We start from the raw sequence: 22,597 nt of genomic DNA, 5'->3' as shown, positions 1-22,597 counted from the left end.
TCTGCGACCTTGGGAGGATTGCTTCCTTATGGTCTCTGTTGCCCCAGCTGTTAAATATGTTATAATAAAACGCGTTTGAAAGGGCCCCATGAGGGTCAAAAGAGCCGCGGTGGGTGACAACGTAGAACACTGTGTGGCTGGCAGTTTCAGTGAAGCCAACCTGAGCTGTCTTGGTTTCCACAGGAAGGACCAGTATCTCCTCTCGCCCGTGAACTGTTGGTATCTAGTCCTGCATCAGACCAGGCGGGAGAGCCGAGACCATGCTACCCTCAATGACATCTTCATGAACAATGTCATCGTCCGCCTCTCCCAAATCAGCGAGGATGTCATCAGACTCTTCAAAAAGGTGGGTACTTGGGCCACCCGAGTTTCTGCCCCAGGCTGGCCTTGGCAAGACAGCCAGCCACGGTGGGGTGTGGTTTGGGGACATGGGACCAGGGGGCAGGCGTGTTGAAGGGTGTTGGGGGCTGAGGCCTGGACTCGGCACCCCAGACCCTGAGTTTGAGTCCTGTATATGGCTGGGGGGCTCAGCCACTTCAGCAACCACCATCACCACAAAAATAAAAACCTTTGCATGGTTAGGTAAGTAGTACACTCGTTGTAGGAGATTTGGAAACATAGAGGTGAGCTCACACTTATATAAAAAATAAAATAAAATTCAAAAACAAACAAACACTTAGAAATTAATGTCACCTGAAATGCTATCACTCAGCCATAATCACTTTGGTTGTCATAGGAACTTCTTTATATGTACATATGTAAATACATTTTCTATGAGTGCTGATTTTATACACTTTCTAGAATATGTATGTACTTTTCCCAAATGAGATCAGACTGCATATACGATTTTACTCTCTGCTTATGTCACCTAACAAATTATATAACACTGGAGTACAAAATTTTCCCGGATCAATAAATATAATTCCACAACATTTTGAAAGATTGCATAATATTTCATCATATAGATGTACCCTAGTTTATTTAACCAGTCCCTTATTGTTGAACGCTTCAGTGATTTCCATATTATTATAAATATTGCTGCTGTGAACTTCTTTTATATACACCTTTGTCACATTCACTGTTTTAATTGAAGTATAGTTTATTTACAATATTCTATTAGTTTTAGGTGTATAGCATAGTGATTCAGTATTTTTGTAGATTGTACTCCATTAAAAGTTATAAGATAATGGCTGTATTTCCCTGTGCTATGCAATACATCCTTGTTGCTTATTTATTTCATTTATTGTAGTTTGTGTCTCTTAATCCCATACCACTAATTTGCCCCTCTCCCTTTTGGTAACCAGTAGTTTGTTTTCTATATCTGTGTGTCTGTTTCTGTTTTGCATATACATTCATTTGTATTATTTTTTAGATTCCACATATAAGTGATATAATATAGTATTTGTCTTTGTCTGACTTACTTCACTAAGCATAATATTCTCTAGGTCCATCCACATTGCTGCAAATAGCAGAATTTCATTCTTTTTTTATGGCTGAATAATATTCCATTGTATATGTATATATAGATATACCACATGTACTTTATCCATTCATCTGTTGATGGGCCACTGCTATTTTCTTTTTTTTTTTTAACATCTTTATTGGAGTATAATTGCTTTACAATGGTGTGTTAGTTTCTTCTGTATAACAAAGTGAATCAGCTATACGTATACATATATCCCCATATCTCCTCCCTCTTGCGTCTCCCTCCCATCCTCCCTATCCCACCCCTCTAGGTGGACACAAAGCACCGAGCTGGTCTCCCTGCGCAATGCAGCTGCTTCCCACTAGCTATCTGTTTTACATTTGGTAGTGTATATATGTCCATGCCACTCTCTCACTTCGTCCCAGCTTATCCTTCCCCCTCCCCTTGTCCTCAAGTCCATTCTCTGTGTCTGCGTTTTTATTCCTGTCCTGCCCCTAGGTTCTTCAGAACCTTTTTTTTTTTTAGATTCCATATATATGTGTTAGCATATGGTATTTGTTTTTCTCTTTCTGACTTACTTCACTCTGTATGACAGTCTCTAGGTCCATCCACCTCATTACAAATAACTCAATTTTGTTTCTTTTTATGGCTGAATAATATTCCATTGTATATATGTGCCACATCTTCTTTATCCATTCATCTGTTGATGGACATTTAGGTTGCTTCCATGTCCTTCCTATTGTAAATAGTGCTGCAATGAACGTTGTGGTACATGACTCTTTTTGAATTATGGTTTTCTCAGGGTATATGCCCAGTAGTGGGATTGCTGGGTCGTATGGTAGTTCTATTTTTAGTTTTTTGAGGAACCTCCATACTGTTCTCCATAGTGGCTGTATCAATTTACATTCCCACCAACAGTGCAGGAGATTACCCTTTTCTCCACACCCTCTCCAGCATTTATTGTTTGTTGATTTTTTGATGATGGCCATTCTGACCGGTGTGAGGTGATACCTCATTGTAGTTTTGATTTGCATTTCTCTAACAATTAGTGATGTTGAGCATCCTTTCACGTGTTTGTTGGCAATCTGTATATCTTCTTTGGAGAAATGTCTATTTAGGTCTTCTGCCCATTTTTGGATTGGGTTGTTTGTTTCTTTGATATTGAGCTGCATGAGCTACTTGTATATTTTGGTGATTAATCTTTTGTCAGTTGCTTCATTTGCAAATATTTTCTCCCATTCTGAGGGTTGTCTTTTCGTCTTGTTTATGGTTTCCTTTGCTGTGCAAAAGCTTTTAAGTTTCATTAGGTCCCATTTGTTTATTTTTGTTTTTATTTCCATTACTCTAGGAGGTGGGTCAAAAAGGATCTTGCTGTGATTTATGTCATAGAGTGTTCTGCCTATGTTTTCCTCTAAGAGTTTTATAGTGTCTGACCTTACATTTAGGTCTTTAATCCATTTTGAGTTTATTTTTGTGTATGGTGTTACAGAGTGTTCTAATTTCATTCTTGTACATGTAGCTGTCCAGTTTTCCCAGCACCACTTATTGAAGAGGCTGTCTTTTCTCCAGTGTATACTCTTGCCTCCTTTATCAAAGATAAGGTGACCATACGTGCGTGGGTTTACCTCTGGGCTTTCTATCCTGTTCCATTTATCTATATTCCTGTTTTTGTGCCAGTACCATACTGTCTTGATTACTGTAGCTTTGTAGTATACTCTGAAGTCTGGGAGCCTGATTCCTCCAGCTCCATTTTTCTTTCTCAAGATTGCTTTGGCTATTCGGAGTCTTTTGTGTTTCCTTATGAGTTGTAAAATTTTTTGTTCTAGTTCTGTGAAAAATGCCATTGGTAGTTTGATAGGGATTGCATTGAATCTGTAGATTGCTTTGGGTAGTAGAGTCATTTTCACAATGCTGATTCTTCCAGTCCAAGAACATGGTATGTCTCTCCATCTGTTTGTGTCATCTTTGATTTCTTTCATTAGTGTCTTATAGTTTTCTGAGTACAGGTCTTTTACCTCCTTAGGTAGGTTTATTCCTAGGTATTTCATTCTTTTTGTTGCAGTGGTAAATGGGAGTGTTTCCTTAATTTCTCTTGCAGATTTTTCATCATTAGTGTATAGGAACGCAAGAGATTTCTGTGCATTAATTTTGTATCCTGCTACTTTACCAAATTCATTGATTAGCTCTAGTAGCTTTCTGGTAGCATCTTTAGGATTCTCTATGTATAGTATCATGTCATCTGCAAACAGTGACAGTTTTACTTCTTCTTTTCCGATTTGGATTCTTTTTGTTTCTTTTTCTTCTCTGATTGCTGTGGCTAAAACTTCCAAAACTATGTTGAATTATAGTGGTGAGAGTGGGCAACCTTGTCTTGTTCCTGATCTTAGTGGAAATAGTTTCAGTTTTTCACCATTGAGAATGATGTTGGCTGGGCCACTGCTATTTTCTTAAGATCTGTTTCTGTAACAGGAATTCTAGGGCCAAATTTTCCTCATTTGTTTGTCTATCTAATGAGGTTAAGATCAGCTACTTCCCAGGGGCAGTATGAGGGTTAAATGAAATGGTGCAAGTGAAAGAGGTGGGTATTATTGAGAAGTGGTTCAGGGTATGGTCTTTGGGTGCAGAAGTCTTAAATTTCTGGCTTCATAATCCTGGTTCCATTGTTTATTAGCTGTGTGTCTTTGGGTTTGTTACTGAAACTCTCTGAGCCTGTTTCGTTATTTGTGAAATGGGGATAGAAATACCCACAGGGCAGTTGCTTGGGTTAAGAGGGTTATTAATCCCAAGTAAAGCATGGAAAGCAGCGCCTGGCACTGAGTAAGTGCTCAGGAAAGCTGGCTATTATAATACGAATGTAAGAGACTATTACTACTAAAATGATCCAGCTCATCTGTTCTTGCCAGGCACTAGTTTTAGGGAAGAGGCGACCTGGGATTGCTAGACACACAGAGGAAGAAGACAAGTTGGTTTGAAATATAGTCATCTCTCCCTGGTCTGTATGTGGATTGTTCACTTTGAGGATGACTTCTATAGGAAAATTGTAACTGCAAGCTAATTCCCCCTGCCCCCCCCCCACCCCCCGCTCCACCCGCCACACAGTCTGCTCTGGTCTCCTCCTGGGGCTGTGTTTATGAAGTGCAGTCTAACTTTAATATTTGCATAAGCAAACATAATTAGAAAGGTAAATACAGTGCAATAAAAAAAAAATTCACATAGTGCTTTGCAAAGCCAAACTGAAGGGATTCAGATTGCTTGGTCCCATCACAAGCCCCTGCCTGCCGCTGCCACTGTCACATCTTTTTTTCTGGGTGGGAGGGACTCACAGAGATAGGGTCATCAGGGCCTTTAGGAAATGAAGGGTCTTTTCCTGAGCTGAGCCCTGGGACAAGTGAGATAAATCTTTTCAGCTCTCATTTAGGCTGACAGCAGCCTCACTTGTGATGGAGGTTAACAGGGTGGAAAATAATGAAAAAAGGTCTACAGCTGAGCTCCTGGCTGCCTTGTTACCAGCTCTGTGCCTGTGGAACAAAGGATACGACCCGGCCCCTCTGGGCCAAGAGAGAGCTGGGGACGGGGCCTGACTGGCTGATTTAGCACAGCGTGGCCCCCTTGTGTCACATCAGTTATAGATGATCTCAGCCCTGAGCCGTGCATCCTTACATAATAATAGTTTTGCAGACCTCAAACGACTGCAGGGGCTGGTCTCTGGTCAGACTGGGGAACAGGATCATCACTCAGCCTATTTTACAGATGAGAAGGTAAAGCCTGAGAATGGCCAGTTGTCACCACTTCCAGGAGGCAGCACGGCTGGGGTTTTGGAGTCTGTCTCAGAATCACCTGTCACTGACATTGTGACCCTGGGCGAGTCTCTCTGAGCCTCAGTTTTCTCATCTGGGAAGTGGAGATGGTGACAGTGCTACACTTGGGGTGGGAGTCCTTTGCCATCTGCCAAGTCACATTCTGGCACTGCCTCTGCAGGAGGTGGGAGTGGCTTCCAGGCCAGGTGTCCTGCCTGTGCCTGGGCCTGGGGCAGCTGCTCCACCTGCCAGCTCCTCCGTGGTGCAGAATGCTCTTTGACTTAATAACTCACCTTTTCCTGATTCTCCGTTTCCCCTTCTGCAGTGCAGTGTGTTATGCCTGGAAGCAGCACTTCTCATTCCACAGCCATTCTAGGCTTCATCTGGGCAAATGGACTTGGGCATGCAGGTGGCCCTTGCTTTAACTGTGAGACGTGGATCCACCAGAGTCAAATGGACTGGATGAGCGCTTAGCAGCCACCGTAGTGACCAGGACTCTTACGGTTGCAAACAACAGAAACCCAGCTCAACGGGCTTGAGGGAGGAAAGGGAGCTTATCGGCTCTTCCGAGCCAAGACTGGCTTCAGGCATGGGGGCTTCAAGGGCACAAAGGGTGTTGTCAGAACCCAATCTCTCTGCAATTCTGTGCCAGTTTTCTTTGTTTTCCAGTTTTTTGTTTTGTTTTGTTTTTAAGGAGGGGTGGGAGAAGGGCTCATGCATAGTCAGTCTCTCCCTCTGTAATGACCACATGACCCCTGCAGCCCCAGGCTTACATCCTACCTGCTTCAAGTCCAGCGGAAAGTGAGAGGTCCCTTCTCCCAGAATTGGGTCTTACAGGCTCTGACTGGACCAGTGTGGGTCACACGAGTGCTCCTGAAGCTGGGCATACATTCAACTCCCCCTGATGCATAGGACAAAGGATGGCTGAGGGTGGTTCCCCAGGAAAAACTGGGTGCTCTTACAAGAAGGGTGAAATAAAACAATGGGTGTCCACTAGGCCTTCTGTTCCAGTCCTTTTATCATCCTCTTCATGAGCTGTCCTCTCTCTGCCAGATCTCCCCCAATAATGGGCATTCATTACCTTGCATTGCATTTGGGGACAACCGAGACCAATAGAAAATTCTCCCCAATGTTGAGATGAAATCTTTCAGGGTTTCCACTCACAGGTCCTGTGGGCCACCTAGATCAATCCACATGGAAATCCATCAGTTACTCATGACCACACACCCAGGCCCTTCCCGCCTCTGGGTAAACATGCCAGGTTCCTTCAGTTGACCCCCGTGACTTGGTTTTGTGTTTTCTCTCCTCCTGGGTCAGGCTCCAGGGCTTCTCTGACCGGCATAAGTTAATATTTAGAACCACTCAGAGCACTCCAGAAAGCTCTGACCAGCTAAGAGGAGAGCAGGGCTGTCTAGACACTTTATTTCTAATAATGAAACCTATGAAGGCACTTGCCTTTTTCATGATCGTCTCAGCGCATTTGACCCACTCTGAACTCTCAGCTCAAATCTCCGGGGGATATTGTACCAAATGTTTTTTAATCTGTCCTATGAATTCTGCCCTTGTGTGTTTTTATATTTGCCCTTTTAAAACTTCATATTATTAGGTTCTGGTCAAATGGGATCAGTGTCCTTATTTAAGCGATTTTTCAAGCAGCAATACGGTAACTTTTCCAAGAGTTTCCTCATTCCTCCTCTGTGGGAAAAACCTGTTTTATAACTTCTCCATGTCTTCCTCCTCTGTGTTACCTTCTTCTGCGTGTCAATTCTTTGGCCCCGTGTTTGATTCTTCTCTACTTTCTTAGTAGAGAAGGTGGAAAGTGGGGCAGAGGGTTGAGAATGAGTTCACAGTGGAGGTGATGCTTGAATTGGATGTTGAAGGATGAATAGGAGTCTCCCAAGTGGGGAAAGGAGGTTAGGAGTTCAGTGTTAGGACAAAGGCAAGAGCACAGGGGACAAAGTGTCATGATGGGGGTCCAAGGCAGCTTGGAACGGAGGCTGCAAAATGGTGGTCCACAGCTGAATTTGGTTCTCAAGTGTAATCTGCTTGGCCCTCACTATGTTAAGAAAACTTCAACCAATATTTTAAAATTGTGGGATTTCGCATAAAAATCAGAATTTTGTATTCCTCTTGAAAAACCAGAAGCTCTGACAGTACCAGAACAACATGGGGTCATACTTGGCGGTAGTTGTTCAGAGCTGAGTAGCCACTGGCCCTTCAGGCTGGGCACACTCACTCCACTGCCCCACAGCCCCTGCGGGTTGTCTGGTGCATGACACCGACCCCTTTATTTTAGCTCCTTGGCCCTTTGTGCATTTGAGTTTGTGGCCTCATCTTTAAACACGATCTAACAGTGCTTCTCAAAGTCTAGCATTAGAATCACCTGGAGGGCTTTTTAAACATGGATTGCTGGGCCCCATGCCCACAGCTTCTGATTCACCAGGTTGGAGTGAGGCCTGAGAATCTGCATTTCTAACGAGTTCCCAGGCGCTGCTGATGCTGCTGATCTGGGGATCCACACATGGGGAATGACTTACCTAGTCCAACCTCCTGGTTTTCCAGGTGAGGAAATGCAGGCCCACCTCTGGTAAGCACAGAATCCGGCCCCAGACGCAGGTTCTCTACTCCAGGTCCAGTCCCGAATCCACTGCCGCCCGTGGTGCACCAACAGGGAGGGTCCATCTGCACCCTGCTTGCTCTCTCTTCCCGCCCCAACTATTTCTGAGCTGGGCGTTGAAGCCCATTTCATTTCCAGCCTCAGCTTCCTTAACAATAGCCATCCATTATTCTCTGCTCTGATGCCTGCAGAATTTAATTACTTGCCCCAGCCGTGGAGTGAGTTTGATTGTTGGAAGCTGCGGTGTTCTGAAGGAAGCGCTAATGAGGAAAGACTCTTAGCAGAGAAGAGAGGGCATTCGGGGGGCTTGTGTTTGAAAGCAGCCATTCACTGTGTGGCAATAAGGGCTTGGTCTTCAGTGAGCTTTTTCGTTCCTGCCTTGAAGATGTCCGTCGCATTTCATAAATAAATCAGGGCTTTTGTATCCAATAATTGCCTTGCTTTGTGACCAAGATCAAAAGCACCAATGGCCTTGGATTCAAAGCCAAGTTTATTTTTTATTTTTGGGTTGCAGGAGAGAGTGAGGGTTTGCATGCTGGAGGGTCCAGCTCTGAGGCCTGCACAGAGAGAGAGAGTGAAGTGGGCAGCCTGCCAGGGACGAGGAGCCTTCAGCCGTCTCCACTGTCTGCCAGGCAGACAAGTTGTGAACGATCGCTCTGCTAGTTGAGGCTGCTGAGCTGGTCGCCATGTTCCCAACTCACTCAGCAAACATGTATTAGTGCTTTTGTGACAACAGATAAGCAGTAATCATAGATAACAAACAATTAGTGAGTGCTTACTGTATGCCGGGCTCTGGGCTAAGCATTCACTTCTTAAAGCCTTAGAGGAAGATGCTGTCATCACCCCCATTTTACAGATGAGGAAACTGATAAAGGTGAAGTTGGGGTTTGAATCCAGATTTGCCTGACCCCAGAGCCCATGCTTAGTGGTAAAGGCAGATGCTAAAGAAGATAGAGAGATGAATCAGACACAGTGACTTCCCTCAAGGAGCTGGCAGTGAACAGTGGAAGTGAAGACAGATGTGTATCAGTGATGCAAATACAGCAGAAAGGGAAATGGGTTCAGAGGGAGGAGGACTTCTAATCTGGGCTGGGGGGCACTTTGGAGAAGGTTTTATGTTGAGGATGCAGCATTTGAAGTGAATCTTGAAGTGAGGATTAGGATCTATGCCAGCTTGGGTTCCCAGGAAGCTGACTCTCAGACAGCGATTATGGTGCAGGGGTGTATTATCAAGTGTTCTTGGGGTCCCCACTGCAGAAGGAAGGGAGGGAGGCAGGATTCAGGGAATTTGCAAGAAAGGCCTCAAATGACTCCTTGGGGAGCTCTGAGGCTGGGGTGGCCCTTCCCAGTTGTCCTGGGTTGTGGCGAGGAAGCTAGGCCTTTATACCGTCATGTTGCTCCTGGGAGGGCATGTGGCCTTGGGTAGGTGCCTCTTTGGTGAGGCAGTTCCAAATAGGGCTGATAGCTGGGGGTGCCGGCCAGGAGCACTCCCCATATCTGGGGGAGTAAGTCCTCCAGTCCTGAAGGGGATCTGAGTGGTGCATTGCTGTGTCCCCAGTGGATATGCAGAGATCTGGGAAAAGTGAGAGATAGGATTCTAGACCAAAGCAAAGGCACATTGACAGAAAAATCTGGGTCCCAGATCATGAGCAGGTCGGCCAGCGTTGCAGTCTACTGCAGTGGTTAGGGGTATGGACAGACTGCGTAATCCCTGTTCTGCCACTTTCCAGATGTGTGAGCTCAACCTAATCCCTAAACCACTGACTTTCAACATTTTCAAAAGGAAGCTAATAAAAAGCCTCTTTCTTAGGGTTGTTGTAAGGATTAAAAAATGATGATATAAAATGCCTACCTGGTACACAGTAAGCAATCATTAAATATTAGCTATTATTAGGATGATTACTGGGACTTCGAGAAAGAACATGGTGAGAATTAAGTTTAGAGATGGGATGAAGGAACATTCAGGCACACAGGTTAAATAAAGGGTCAGAAATAAGAAAATATGCTCAGAAAACCACTCACTGATTAGTTCTAACTGATGGTGGTCTTTCTTTTTTTTTTTTTTTTATAACCTCATTTCTTTTTCTTGCCTTATTATATTGGTTTGGACCTCAATTGGTATAGTGTAGAGAGAAATGGGAGAGAAATGGCATTCTTGACGTTTTTTTAAATTTATTTTTTATCGAAGTATAGTTGATTTACAATGTTGTGTTAATTACTGCTGTACAGCAAAGTGACTCAGTTATACATATATACATTCTTCTTCATGTTCTTTTCCATTATGGTTTATCACAGGATATTGAATACTTTCTTGACTTTTAAAAAGCATGCTTCTATCTTTTCACCATTTAACTTTTAGCGAATTAGGAATAACTAGAAACCTCCTTAGTCTAATAAAGGGTGTTAACCAAAAACCACCAGTAAATCTCATACTTCCTGCTGAAGCGTTCAGCAAGATGGCTGATTACAAGATCAATATATAAAAATTAATAATATTCCTGTGTGCCTGCCACATCCAATTAGAAAATGTAATTTAAAAATGCATACATTAGGGCTTCCCCGGTGGCACAATGTTTAAGAATCCACCTGCCAATGCAGGAGACATGGGTTCGAGCCCTGGTCTGGGAAGATCCCACATGCCGCGGAGCAACTAAGCCCATGTGCCACAACTACTGAGCCTGTGCTCTAGAACCTGCAAGCCACAACTACTGAGCCCACGGGCTGCAACTACTGAAGCCCGTGCGCCTAGAGCCCATGCTGCTCAACAAGAGAAGCCACTGCAGTGAGAAGCCTGTGCACCACAATGAAGAATAGCCCCCGCTCGCAGCAACTAGAGAAAGCCTGCGCACAACAACGAAGACCCAATGCAGCCAGAAATAAATAAATTAATTAATTAATTAAAAAAAAAAAGAATCTAACAGAGCAGAAACCAAAGTTTAGAAAAAATGCATACATTAGAAAACAAGAATGATGGAAAATTAATGCCATTAATGCTATAAATTAGCTGCATCCTAGGAATTTTTTTAAAAAATATGAATATTATTACCTTTTAAAAAATATTTATTTATTTATTTACTTATGGCTGTGTTGGGTCTTCGTTTCTGTGCGAGGGCTTTCTCTAGTTGTGGCAAGCGGGAGCCACTCTTCATCGCGGTGCGCGGGCCTCTCACTATCGCAGCCTCTCTTGTTGCGGAGCACAGGCTCCAGACGCGCAGGCTCAGTAATTGTGGCTCACGGGCCCAGTTGCTCCATGGCATGTGGGATCTTCCCAGACCAGGGCTCGAACCCGTGTCCCCTGCATTAGCAGGCAGATTCTCAACCACTGCACCACCAGGGAAGCCCCATCCTAGGAATTTTGATAAGTGATGTTTTCATTGTCATTCAGATATAAATATTTCATAATTTCCATTATGCAATTTCTTCTTTGCCCCATAAATTTTTCAGAATTATGCATATTTTAGTTCCAAAGATTTTCTTTAAAGCTTTCTACTTGCTTTTAATTTTTAACTTGATTGCCCCATAAAAAGAAAATAAGGCCTGTAGGCTCTATTGTTTTGGTATTTGTTGGAGCATTTGCCTTATCAGATATCAAGACTTCCTCTTAAGTGATAGTCAATAAAAAAGGTAGTATTAGACCAGTGCTAGGCAAACTAACCGATGGGCCAGATCAGAGCCCAGAAACAAAGCCCCCACAAATGGGAACACAGTATATGGCAGTGGTGCATTACAGATTAGGGGAAAGGATAGCCTGTTTAGTAAATGGATCTGATTCCACTGGTTGCTTGTCCATTTCTTATTATTTTTTAGGAACTGGTTTAAACACACACACACATGCACACACACACACACACACATGCACACACACACACACACACACACACTTTTTTTTCCATATGGAATAAAATTAGACCTCCATCTTAGTTCCCAAAAATATATTCTAGATGGATTAAAGTGCTAAAGGTAAAATACAAAACTTTAAAAAATTTTGGAAGAAAATATAGAAGATTCTATTTAAAACCTTGGCGAGTAGGAAAAGGTTGCTTAAACATAAAACATAAAACAAAAAAGCACACACCATAAAGGAAAATATTGATAAATTCCATTATATAAAAATTTAAAAAATCTTCTATACAACAACAACTGCAACAAATAAATAAGGGGAAGATACAGACCAGGCAAGGAAAAGATATTTGGCATGCATAGAATTAATAAAAGGTTAGTAACCTGAATATAAAGATCAGCTCCCACAAATAAATTGGAAAAGGGCAAACAACCCAATAGGAACATGGGTAAAAGATATAAATAAGTCACAGAAAATGAAATTTAAATGGTTAAAAATATAAGAAAAGATGCTCATACTTACAGGTAATCAGGAGAAGGTAAAATAAAAGAAAATGAGACGCAGTTTGACTCGCATTAGATTGGTCAAACAATCCCAAGTGCTGGCAAGAATGTGGAGCAGCAGGGCCACTTGTGTCCTCCTAATAAACATGTAAATTGGTTCAGCCCCTTCGGAGAACACTGGGAGTGTCTTGTGACAGAGAAGGAAGAGGTACATACCCTGTATCCCGGCAGTTCCACTTCTAAGTACAACCTAAGATATTCTAGCATATCTGCACACACACACAACCTTATGCAAGGATGTTTTCTGCAATAGTGTTTGTAGTAAAGAAACAAAGAGAAATCACCTCAATGGCCATCATGGAGGGACTGGTTAAATAAGCTATGGATAGTCACATGATGAACTATTATACCATCATTTAGATGGAGGAAGTAGATCTACATAAAGCAATGCGTATAAAAGTTGAAAACACAATGCTGGGTGAAGAAAGCAAGGTACGCTATACTATTTTTATAAATTTAAAACACAAACAGTTCATATTGTTTGTATTCTTAGATACCTGTCTGAAACAGAGCTATACAAAGGTGGACTGGGTAAGAATACACACCAGCTTCACAAGAGTTATTGAGGGATGAGGGAAGAAGGAAGGAGACAACGCTTCAGTGCTCTCTGTAACATTTTGCTTCCTAAGAGTGATTTTGAAGCAAAAATGGCAAAATCTTAATGATTATCTAATTTGGGTGGCATATTCATGGGTGTTTGTTATTGTTCTCTCTACTCTTCTGTGTGTTTTAAATATTGGAGTGCTGAAATTAAGTGGTGGTGGGGGGGAGGTAGGTTGGAGACAGATCAAAGGGGCCTTGGGTGTCAGAGTGAGAAGCTGGGCTTTATTTTTTAGACAAAGAAGAACCACTGAAGGTTCTTGAGTAGGGATGTTGTGGCCAGAGCCTAGTTTAAGGATGACTGATTTGGTGTATTTGATGGCTTTGAAAAGAGAGTTGCTGGACTCAGTTGTTATACATATACACTAATATACAAGTTAGTGGTGGAAGGTGACAGGGGCCTGGATCAGGGAGGTTGATATGGAAATAGAAAGGAATGAGTGGATAGGTGGATGGGTAGGTTCCTGGGTAGATGGGTGGATGAGTGGATGGGTGGATGGGTGAATGGGTGGGAAGGTGGTGGATACATAGGTACAGACATTTTTGAAAGGCCAGTACAATCCTCTATTACATCCTATTCACAAACAATGCAAACAAAATAGAAGATCAGATCATAAAATGACAAGGAGGTTAGAGAGATATCTCAGGTCAGTTATTCAGCAGGAATAAGTGATCAATAATGTTTTGAATCCAGCAGATAAGCCTGACAACATCCATATTCACCTTGAAGAGAATGTAGAGGGGGAGAAAACAGCTCAAAACTGAGGTGCTTCTGGTTTTTGTAGCTATTGGTTTTTCAGGAAGACGGATTTGTCACACTCTTTAGGATACAGAGACTCTCACCATCCCCTGAGCCTATTGATGCTTATCTGTGAGAGATTCATGTCCCCCCACTCTTGCCAAAAAAAGAAAAAAAACAGGGACATAGGAAAGATTATTCCTGAGTGTGTTCTGCTTTCACGGAGACTCAGCCCAGCAGTCCACACTGTGTCCTTCTGCCTTGGCCTGGAAGCCAGGGGGTGGGGTCAGGACGTGGTCACAGAAAACAGGAGATTCTACAGAACGGCACTGGGTACTGTCTGTGGTCTGATATTGACAGTGACCTAAAGTAGAGCCTTTTAAATATCAGCATGCTTCTTATGGTAAGGCAGAGGAATATCCGTTTTATAATTATTTTGGAATGTTTGGGGAAAATAATTCTAAAGGCACATAGAGTCATAGCTCTCCCAGCAACAGGGTGGAAGCAACAGAGTGGAATTGTTGAGAGAATCACATTTACTAGCTCTGTGATCTTGAGCAAATTACTCACCCTCCCTGAGCCTCTGTGTCCTAATCTTTAAAGTGGGGTTACAGTGGGGTTATATCCCATAAAGGGCTGATATTAGGCTTACGTGAGGTATTGTCAGTAAAGCCGTTATCCTTGGGCCTGGTACATGCTAAGAGATCAAAGAAACGATAGCTATTATTGTTGTTATTGTCTTTAATGATAAGTATTATTGGTAGTAATATCGATAGTGCTAAGCATTACTATTAACGATAAGTATTATATGAATAATAATATTTAGTATTATTAGAAGACATCCAGAAACTCCTAGCCTGACCTTATCAGGTCACTTGGTCATGCCATTCCAAGGTATCCTCAGACCTGTTATTTTAAACATTTCTGAAAATGAAGGCTTTCAGCACAAACAGGGTCCCAGAGAGATGCTGGGAGGAATTAGGGGGGGGAAGAGGGTGACAGACACGACATTAGGCTTTTTGCCTTAGCCTGCTGCTGGCCTCCTGGGAGGCACTAGTGGGGTCCACTTCTGCCGAGGACGTTTGATGAATGGTCGCAGGGCCTCCTGTTTCCTTGCTGCCCGATATCCCAGCCCCGGTGTTCCAGCTCCTTGCGAAAACAAGTAGATGACGACATTTGGAGTTGCAGCCACAGGAGACAGAAATTAGTTTGGGGAGGGGAGGAAAGAAGGGAGGTGTCCAGGAGCAGGGAAAGGAAGAAGGTGGGGGGAGGGGGAAGAGTAACAAGTGTCTAGATGGAAGGTGGGCAGAGTGTAGGCTGAGGATGATGTTAGGAGGCAAGGGGTAGGGACGTGCCAGAGCGCTGGCAGCCCAGTTACTGGCAAGCTAGGACACGGCCCGGAGAATGTCAGCCAGTTAGCTGTCCAAGTGGCTGTGTTCAGGGATAAACTGACCTTCCAGGACAGAGTTGGAGAAGCCCCATCCCTCCAAGACACGCCCCTCAAGCCTTTGCTTTGGAAATAAAAACGCAATCTCTTTGGGAGATGGCCAGTGCTTACATATATCGTTTATTTAAATGGGGAACATCTGTGGGTCTCCAGTTTTGTTATTTGATGAGAAAATAAGCTGAAGCAGTGGATTAGCACTAAAAGAGACAGAGTTTTTGTTTTTACTTTGTTTGTATATTTGTTTCCCATTATTTCCTTGGAACCCCAGAACTAGGAAAACCATGGAATGTTCCCAAAGGGGGAAAACTGGACATGAGAACATCAAGCAAAGAGAAAAGGGAGGCAGGTGTTGCTGACTCAGCGCCTGATGAGATGAAAGAGGGGATGGTTGGAGTTGAGGAAGGTTCCACCTTACTCTCTGCCTTAAAGTTTTGTAAGGGTTGTTTCGAATGGTCTCCTCGGGAGAAGTGAGAGGGAGTCTTGTCATTAAAACCCAGAATTTTAATGTTTTCTAGACGTGCAGAATGACCAGCGCCACATTTGAGTTAGCTTGAGGGAGACAGAAACATACCCTTTGCAAAGAGAACTTTTCAAATACAGCTCATGAAGTCCCAGGATTTGTAGTAACAGTTCTGAGGGTTTCCCCTTAATAGCGAGATTAGCCCTGCATTGAAAACCAAATTCAGCCATCCACAGCAGGACTTTTGGTGAAGACATTGATTTCACTCAGGAACATTGTGTCAAAAAATTTTTGTTATCTGGTGCCATCTTGACATGAATGTACAGGATTTGGTTTTGTCTTGTGTTTCGCGGAAAAGCGAGAGTCAAAGGTGGCCCCCTTTTACCCTCTCCATTCACTGCCTCTGCGTATTGGTTAGCTCACGCACAGGCAGTATGGAGTTCCTTTTGTGCGCAAGTCTTCGTGAACAGCACTCTGAGAAGCCAGAGTCCCAGCCTTTAAGGGGCTTATGCTCTCTCTAGTTGGTTGAAAATTGGTCCTTTTGCAGAAACTGTTTGAAAGCTGGTGCTTGGTAGAGGGTTTTCAGAAGGCTGTCTCACCCTGTGGTTATTTTGGTGTCTTCATGCTAAAATAAGCGGAGTGCATCAGTATTATTTCACATGAGCAAAGGTGGAAATTCACGGGATTCTGTAAGCTGGAAAAGTCCAGAGATAAATCTTAGCATCACTAGATCAGGACAGAAATGCTGTTGTCGAGGCCCTGACTCTCCTTGTGGTGGGTAGCTTGAGACCCCTGATGTCCTTGCTTGGTGACCCCAGAGGAGAGATGATCTGAGAGTATGGTTCTTAGAAAGCTGCAGGGAAAATTCTTGTTGGCTCAGCCTGGAATACATTTCCATCTCTGACCCAGTCACTAGACACAAGGCGCCAGAGCGCTCTGGTCAGGCTGGGTCCCGTGCTGGATGGACCATCTGGTGTGATCAGACAAGCAGGGGTGAGTGCCACCTGTATCTCATCTTTTGTTATCAGAACAAGGAAGAAGGGAGAATCCAGAGATGGCCATCATGGCCGATTTAGTCCTAGCAGGGCAGGTGGGCCAAGAAGGACCAGGCCAAGGAGAACTCGACCTGCCTGCAAGTGAGGGTAAGGCCCGAGGATGCAGATTTTTGCACAAGTGGTGAGAAAGCACATCGGATGGGCTGGTGGCGTCCAGAGGGTATACCCTCCTTTGCGGCCTGGACTTGTGGCCTGGACTCATCTCTGTGACAGCATTGCAGTGGCTTCTCTTCACCTGTGTGCCCGCATCTTGTCTAGGCCCTGGGGAAACAGGCCACAGAAGGTCCTTATGAGTGCCAGCTGTGGGGTTAGAACAACCAAAAGTTGAATCCTGGCTCTTCCACTTCCTAGCTGTACAGCCTGGGGCAAGTTGCTTAACCCTTATGAGCCACCTGCCCTCATCTGCCAGGCGGGCATAATAATAGTACCTGCCTTAAAGGTTTCCATGAGATAATGTATGGAGGTGACTTTGGACAGTGTTTACCAATGGAATGTGCTCCAGAAATGCTGGCTACAGCTGATGGAGCAGGGACCAGATCTCACTCAGCTTTGTGTCATTAGTGCCTCGTGGAGGCTCGTATCTAGTAGGCCATTCAATAAATGCTGGTGTAAATCGAATCAAAGCCAGGTGAGGAACTGGCCACAGAGCTACAGGAAGAGGTAGTGCAGGCAGGAGGATGGGTTCAGGGGCGTGGGTTCTATGCAGACAGTGGTTTCTGGGTCCACGGGGGAGCCAGGAGGCTCAGCCTCAGGAACCAGGCTCTTCAGTGGCTCTCAAAGGTTGGCATGTGAGAAGGGCGCTTGTATAAAGATCCTCTCACACGTTCGGGTTTGGCAGGTCTGGGATGGCTGCCTTGATGAGCAGCAGGGCATACAGACGGCTGCCCCCGGTGAGACCCACTGGTTTCTGGGTCATAAACTCAAAGGGATGGGTGAAGGGAGATGCTGTGGCCAACTGGAGAGCACAGCCCCATCCGAGGGGCCGCCCTGCTCCAAGTCGGGGCTCAGCCTCGCTAGATCTTCTGGTTTTTCAAGAGAAGCTGAAAATCTGGACTTGTAATGGCAATTTCCTGATTTTTAAATGCTGGAAAGAGTCAGATTTTCTGAAAACACTGAATGGCCAATTAAAACGCATCTGTAGGCCAGAGAAGCTGCCACTTGGAGCCCTAAGTCTAGGGCAGCGGTTCCACCCAGGACGATTTTGTCCCCTAGGGAACATTTGGCAATGCTTGGAGATCATTTTTGTTGTCACAGCTTGCGGTGGGGTAGGGGATGCTCCTGGCATCTAGAGGTGACAGGCCAGGAATGCTGCTAAGCGTCTTGTAATGCCCAGGACTGCCCCCACCCCCATCCGAGTGATCTGGTTCTCAGGGGAGTTTAACTGTCCTTAGCCATGGGCAAAAAAAGAAGCCGGGCCGGGGCCACCTGCCACCCGATTTTACAGATTTTGGGGTCAGAGAGACAGGGCTTTGTCCTTCCAACCCCAAGGAACCAGGGCTGAACCCTCCTTGGCCCAGTGTAATCATATTCTACAGTCCGCACACTTCCTGTGCTTGAAGGAAGCAACCCACCACCCCAACCTCTGCAGGCATGAAAGCCATGCGAGAAATGCAGACAGTGCGAATACACTGCCGCTGGGGTCCCCAAGGGCTGGGTGTGGTGTCTGCTGGGGATGGTCAGGGTTTTAGCCTCCCGTTCGTGATGGAATGTTCGGTTTGGGTTCAGTAGTTTCTGGAACTGTAGTTGAGACTCTTTCCCTTCCCAACAAAACCCAACCATAAAAAATAAAATGCCTTTAGTCCTTTGAAGTTCTATTGGCTGAGCACTCACTGTGGCCAGCCCTGCCTGGGCTTGGTGCTGAGGGGGAGAGAGCAGAGACTCAGGCAGGTTCCCTCTGGTGAACTCCATCCAACTCCCTCTGGTGCCTCCATCCAATCCACCCTCGTCTACCGCAGCTTCATCTTCCTGAAGAAGCACAGTCTGCCATCACACTCTGCTGCTCAAAAACCTTCAGCGGCTCCCAGGTGCACTCTGACTGAAGCCTGCACTCCGCTAGCCTCCGTGATCTGGCCCAACCTGCCTTCCAAGCGTATCTTCTGCTCTTCTGTTGCTGTGCTTCTCTCTCAGCAAACCACATTTTCCCCTATTCCCGGCCTCCGTGCCTTTGCTCAGGCTGTGCCTCCTGTCTAGAATGCCGTCTCTGGCCATCCGTGCAAGGTCAGGTGGCTCCGGTGGTGCTCCCTCCAGCCTCTTCATCCCTGCTTCCCACATCGCCTCCTCTTTCACTCTTTTGCAGCCTTTTCTGCCTCATGCCTTAGAATTATTTGGTACTTGACCCTTGATCCCACCAAACTGGGAAGAGTTAATAAAAAATTCAACTTTGAATTCCCTTTTCTGGGCAACTTCCTAGCCTTGCCCCTGGCATCCAGTGGGTATTGATTCAGCCTGTACCACTGTTTCCCAAGCTCTTTGCCTGTGCCTGGTATGATACCAGTGCTGTCATGTGCGTCATCTTTTTTCATCCTTACAGGGACTTCATGACACTTGTGACATCGTCCCACTTTTACAGATAAGGAAACTAAGTCTTAGAGGAACTGTCACTTGATTCATTCATAGGTTCACTCAACAAACATACTTAATGAACACCCACTATGCGACAGGCTCTACAGCTTGCCGGGAAGAGTGGGGAAGTGAGACATTGCAGATTGGGTACCCCGGGAAGCTGACTCTGAGGCCTGAATTTAACATCTTAGCAGAATGATTAGGGAGTGTACTTGGGATCGACCCCCTAGGGAGGGCGGGGGAGGAAGCAGAGTGAAGCCAAGCTATAGTGCAAGCAGGCTTACTTAAGGTCTTAGCCAGCCCTACGGGGAGTTGTAAAGGGAGCACAACCCTTTAGAGCTGTCCAGGTTGAGATAGGAGAGACCGGCCTCTATGCCCCACATAGATCCATCTTTGGATGAGGTGTCAGTCTTTGGAGGGCTTGTCACCACATCGTCTGATGCCATCCCTGAAGCTTTCTCTTAGCTGGGGGCTGTCTGCTGCCAGCCGTCCCAGCAGCTGGGGGATATGAGCGTCTACCACCGGACAGAAAGTCTCTTTGTCCTCATGGGGTTTACCTTCAAGTGGGGGAAACAAATGACAAATGAATAAACAAGTAAACAAGCAAGATCACTGCACCTCCCTTTATAAATGCAAAGAAGGACAGTAACGGGCACTCAGTTTACAGGCGAGGAAGAGAAGATGCTGAGAGGTAAAATGGTTTAAAGTCCTGTCTCCAATCCCGGTCTCTGTGGCTCTGAAATTTAGCCCTCTCCACCCCATAACCAGGCCTCTGCCAGTTGCATGGAGCCTTGAAAGTCAAGCTAAAGAGCTGGGTCTTGATCCCGTAGGCACTGAGGCAGCCTTAGAGGGACACAGTAAAATGCGTTTCTAGGAAGTGACATTGGGATGGGCGTGCAGAATCGGGGACCAGAGTCAGGACTTTGTTGAGGGGCAGCTTCACGAATCTGGGTCCTACAATGATGACATCGCTTGCTCTGGGACTGGTGATGGGAAATGCATCCATTAGGTTGCTTTGGGCTGCCAATGACAGAAAACCCAGCTTTAAGTAGCTTAACTAGTAAATCCACAGAAGTAGAAGTTCACCGGGAGGCAGGCTGTGGGTTCAGTTCAACCAGGTTCTCTGGAGGTCATAAGCAGCTAGGTTTCTCGTTCTGCCACCCAAGGCTGCTTCCTCTCCTGGTCCTAGAGGCCTGCTGGTAGCCACTGGGGCTCCATGCTTTTTTGCTAGCACTCAGTAGGAAAGCTAAAATTCCCCTCAACCTTCTAAGTCCTCTTCCATGCAGTTGTCATATACTCACCCCCAGACTAACAGCACATACAGAATCTACCATCTTGAGTCGGGATGCGGGTCAGCGACGTCCTGGAAAGAATTTGGCTGGAGGGATGAAAGCGGGGCCAAATTCACGGCCCTGTTAGGAAGCAGGAAGGGCAAGAATGGATAGTGGGGAGGGAACGGCTATTGCCTGCTGCGGAAAACAAAGGACTGGGCGGTTCGAAGGCAGGGTGCAGTGACAGGTTGGATTGAGGACGGGGGATTTTTTTAAAAAGTGTCAAAAATAGCTCCAAATTTCCAGTTGCCATGTCTGGGAAGATATTATCCCGTTGACTGAACTTGAGGAGATGGAGGAAAAGTCACAACTTTGTTTTGGATAATTTGAATTTGATGTGATGAGGCGCCATCCAAACTGTACTGTTTTGCAACAGCTGAAGATATGGGTCTTTGAGGTCATGCAGGACGGAGCCCAGGAAGGGGCTGTGGAGAGAATGACATGGCTGCCGGTCACCGAGAAGTGGGAGCTGAAGTCAGCAGTGCGTGGGGAGCCGGCTGGGGCTGAGCTGAGGAGGCCGGACTCTTCTGAGCAGAGGTGCTTCTAGAAATTTATCTGACAGGGGTCCCTGCCCATGTGCATGGTGACAGAGTACAGTGATGTTCACTGCCTCATTGTTTGGAATATTAAGAGACTGGAGACAACCTGCTAGTTAATTCGTTGTGATGCATCTGGTGTATGGAACCCCAAGCAGCTATTAGAAAAAGAGGATGCAAGAGCTACATGTCCTGTCAAGGAACAATCTCTCAGTTATATTGTTAGGTGGACAAAAGCAAGAAACAAAGGCTTGTATAGAATACTTTCATTTGTGTTAAAAAAAAAACCACACTATCCAACTGTATGTGTGTATATTCATCGACTGTTTCTGGAAGGTATCAGAAGAGACTTAATAGCACTTGCCTCTGGGTGGGGTTCTGGGAGCCCAGGACACTTACTTTTCACTTTTTACCTTACTGACTGTTAGAGTTCCTTTAACCGTGTGCATTTATTACCTATCAAAAAGGTTGGATCATAAAAACAAATATGTGAGAAACTGAATCTTGGGTGTCAGAGATGTTGGCCAGACCGAGGACCAAGAGGAGGCCGTTGGAGGGTGTCAGAGAGTCCGAGGCAAATGTCAGGGGGAGGGGCCACAGGTGAGACTGAGGTACCGGCTGAGACTCAGGGAGAATGGAAGGAGATGGGGACAGCTCCTTGGGCTCATCGAGCACCTCTGTAGATGCCCAGGATGCGACCGAAGATTCTCCCGGAGCTCTGCACAGAAAGTTCTGCCGAGATTCTACTGTGCTTTTGGATTGGGTCCCCTTGCTTTAGTCGCCAGAGCTGGAGGGAGGTCTAAACAGATCTCTGGAATTGCCCTGGAGTTCTTGCTATCTCTTAGGAGATCTAAGAGATCTCCTGTAGGGTCTGCCTTCACACGGGTGATTCTTGGCTCTCCAGGCCCAGAAGCTGAGAGGAAGGCAGTGGGCCAGGAGAAGAGCCTGGAAAGGCATCATGTCTGGTACTGAGCCTTCCTCAGCGACCTCAGAGTCTGGGGGCTCTGACCTTACTCTGGGTCAGAGTAAGGCCAGTCAGCCGCTGGCCATGCTTGAGGCTGAGGGAGCTGAGAGAGAGGACAGGGTGACTCAGCTGTCAGGGGCCAGGAGCAGGCCTCCCACTGTCAGTACAGAAGTTTCATATGATGACCTGGGCGAACAGGGAGAGCATTTCCCCTCCCCCCAAATAATAATAATAACACAGTCATCCCTCCATATGGGGGGGATTGGCTCCAGGACCCCACCCCCCGCCCCGTGGGTACCAAAATCCAACGATGCTCAAGTCCCTTGTATAAAATGGCATAGTATTTGCATATAATTATGCACAGTCTCCCATATACTTTAAATCATCTCTAGATTACTTATAATACCTAATACAGTGTAAATACTATGTTAATAGTTACAAATACAATGTAAATGCTATATGTAAATAGTTGGCAGTAGAGTACAGGGAAAATTCAAGTTTTGCTTTTTGGAACTCTCTGGAATTTTTTTTCAAATATTTTCTATCTGCTGTTGGTTGAATCCTTGGCTGCAGAACACATGGATATGGAGGGATGACTGTAATAATAATAATAATATGCAAAATAACAGAATCCTGGAATCTTCAGGCTGGAGGGAACC

The 22,597-nt window shown here is 45.3% G+C and overlaps 1 protein-coding gene across 3 annotated transcripts in view; it reads left to right on the top strand.

Annotated features, from left to right (window-relative positions):
• Positions 1-22,597, top strand: part of SRGAP3 (SLIT-ROBO Rho GTPase activating protein 3) — a 250,690-nt gene that overhangs the window by 137,917 nt on the left and 90,176 nt on the right. For all 3 annotated transcript variants that reach the window (XR_009505955.1, XM_059940258.1, XM_059940259.1), the window contains exon 3: positions 184-346. Coding sequence is in view for 2 of the 3 variants with exons in the window: in XM_059940258.1 (XP_059796241.1) it covers positions 184-346 (163 nt within the window). In the remaining variant the exon portion in view is untranslated. The remainder of the gene's footprint in view (positions 1-183; positions 347-22,597) is intronic.

The sequence above is a fragment of the Balaenoptera ricei genome, chromosome 11 (genome assembly GCF_028023285.1).
Source record: "Balaenoptera ricei isolate mBalRic1 chromosome 11, mBalRic1.hap2, whole genome shotgun sequence".
Classification (NCBI taxonomy): Eukaryota; Metazoa; Chordata; class Mammalia; order Artiodactyla; family Balaenopteridae; genus Balaenoptera; species Balaenoptera ricei.
This window is presented reverse-complemented; position numbering and strand designations above follow the sequence as displayed.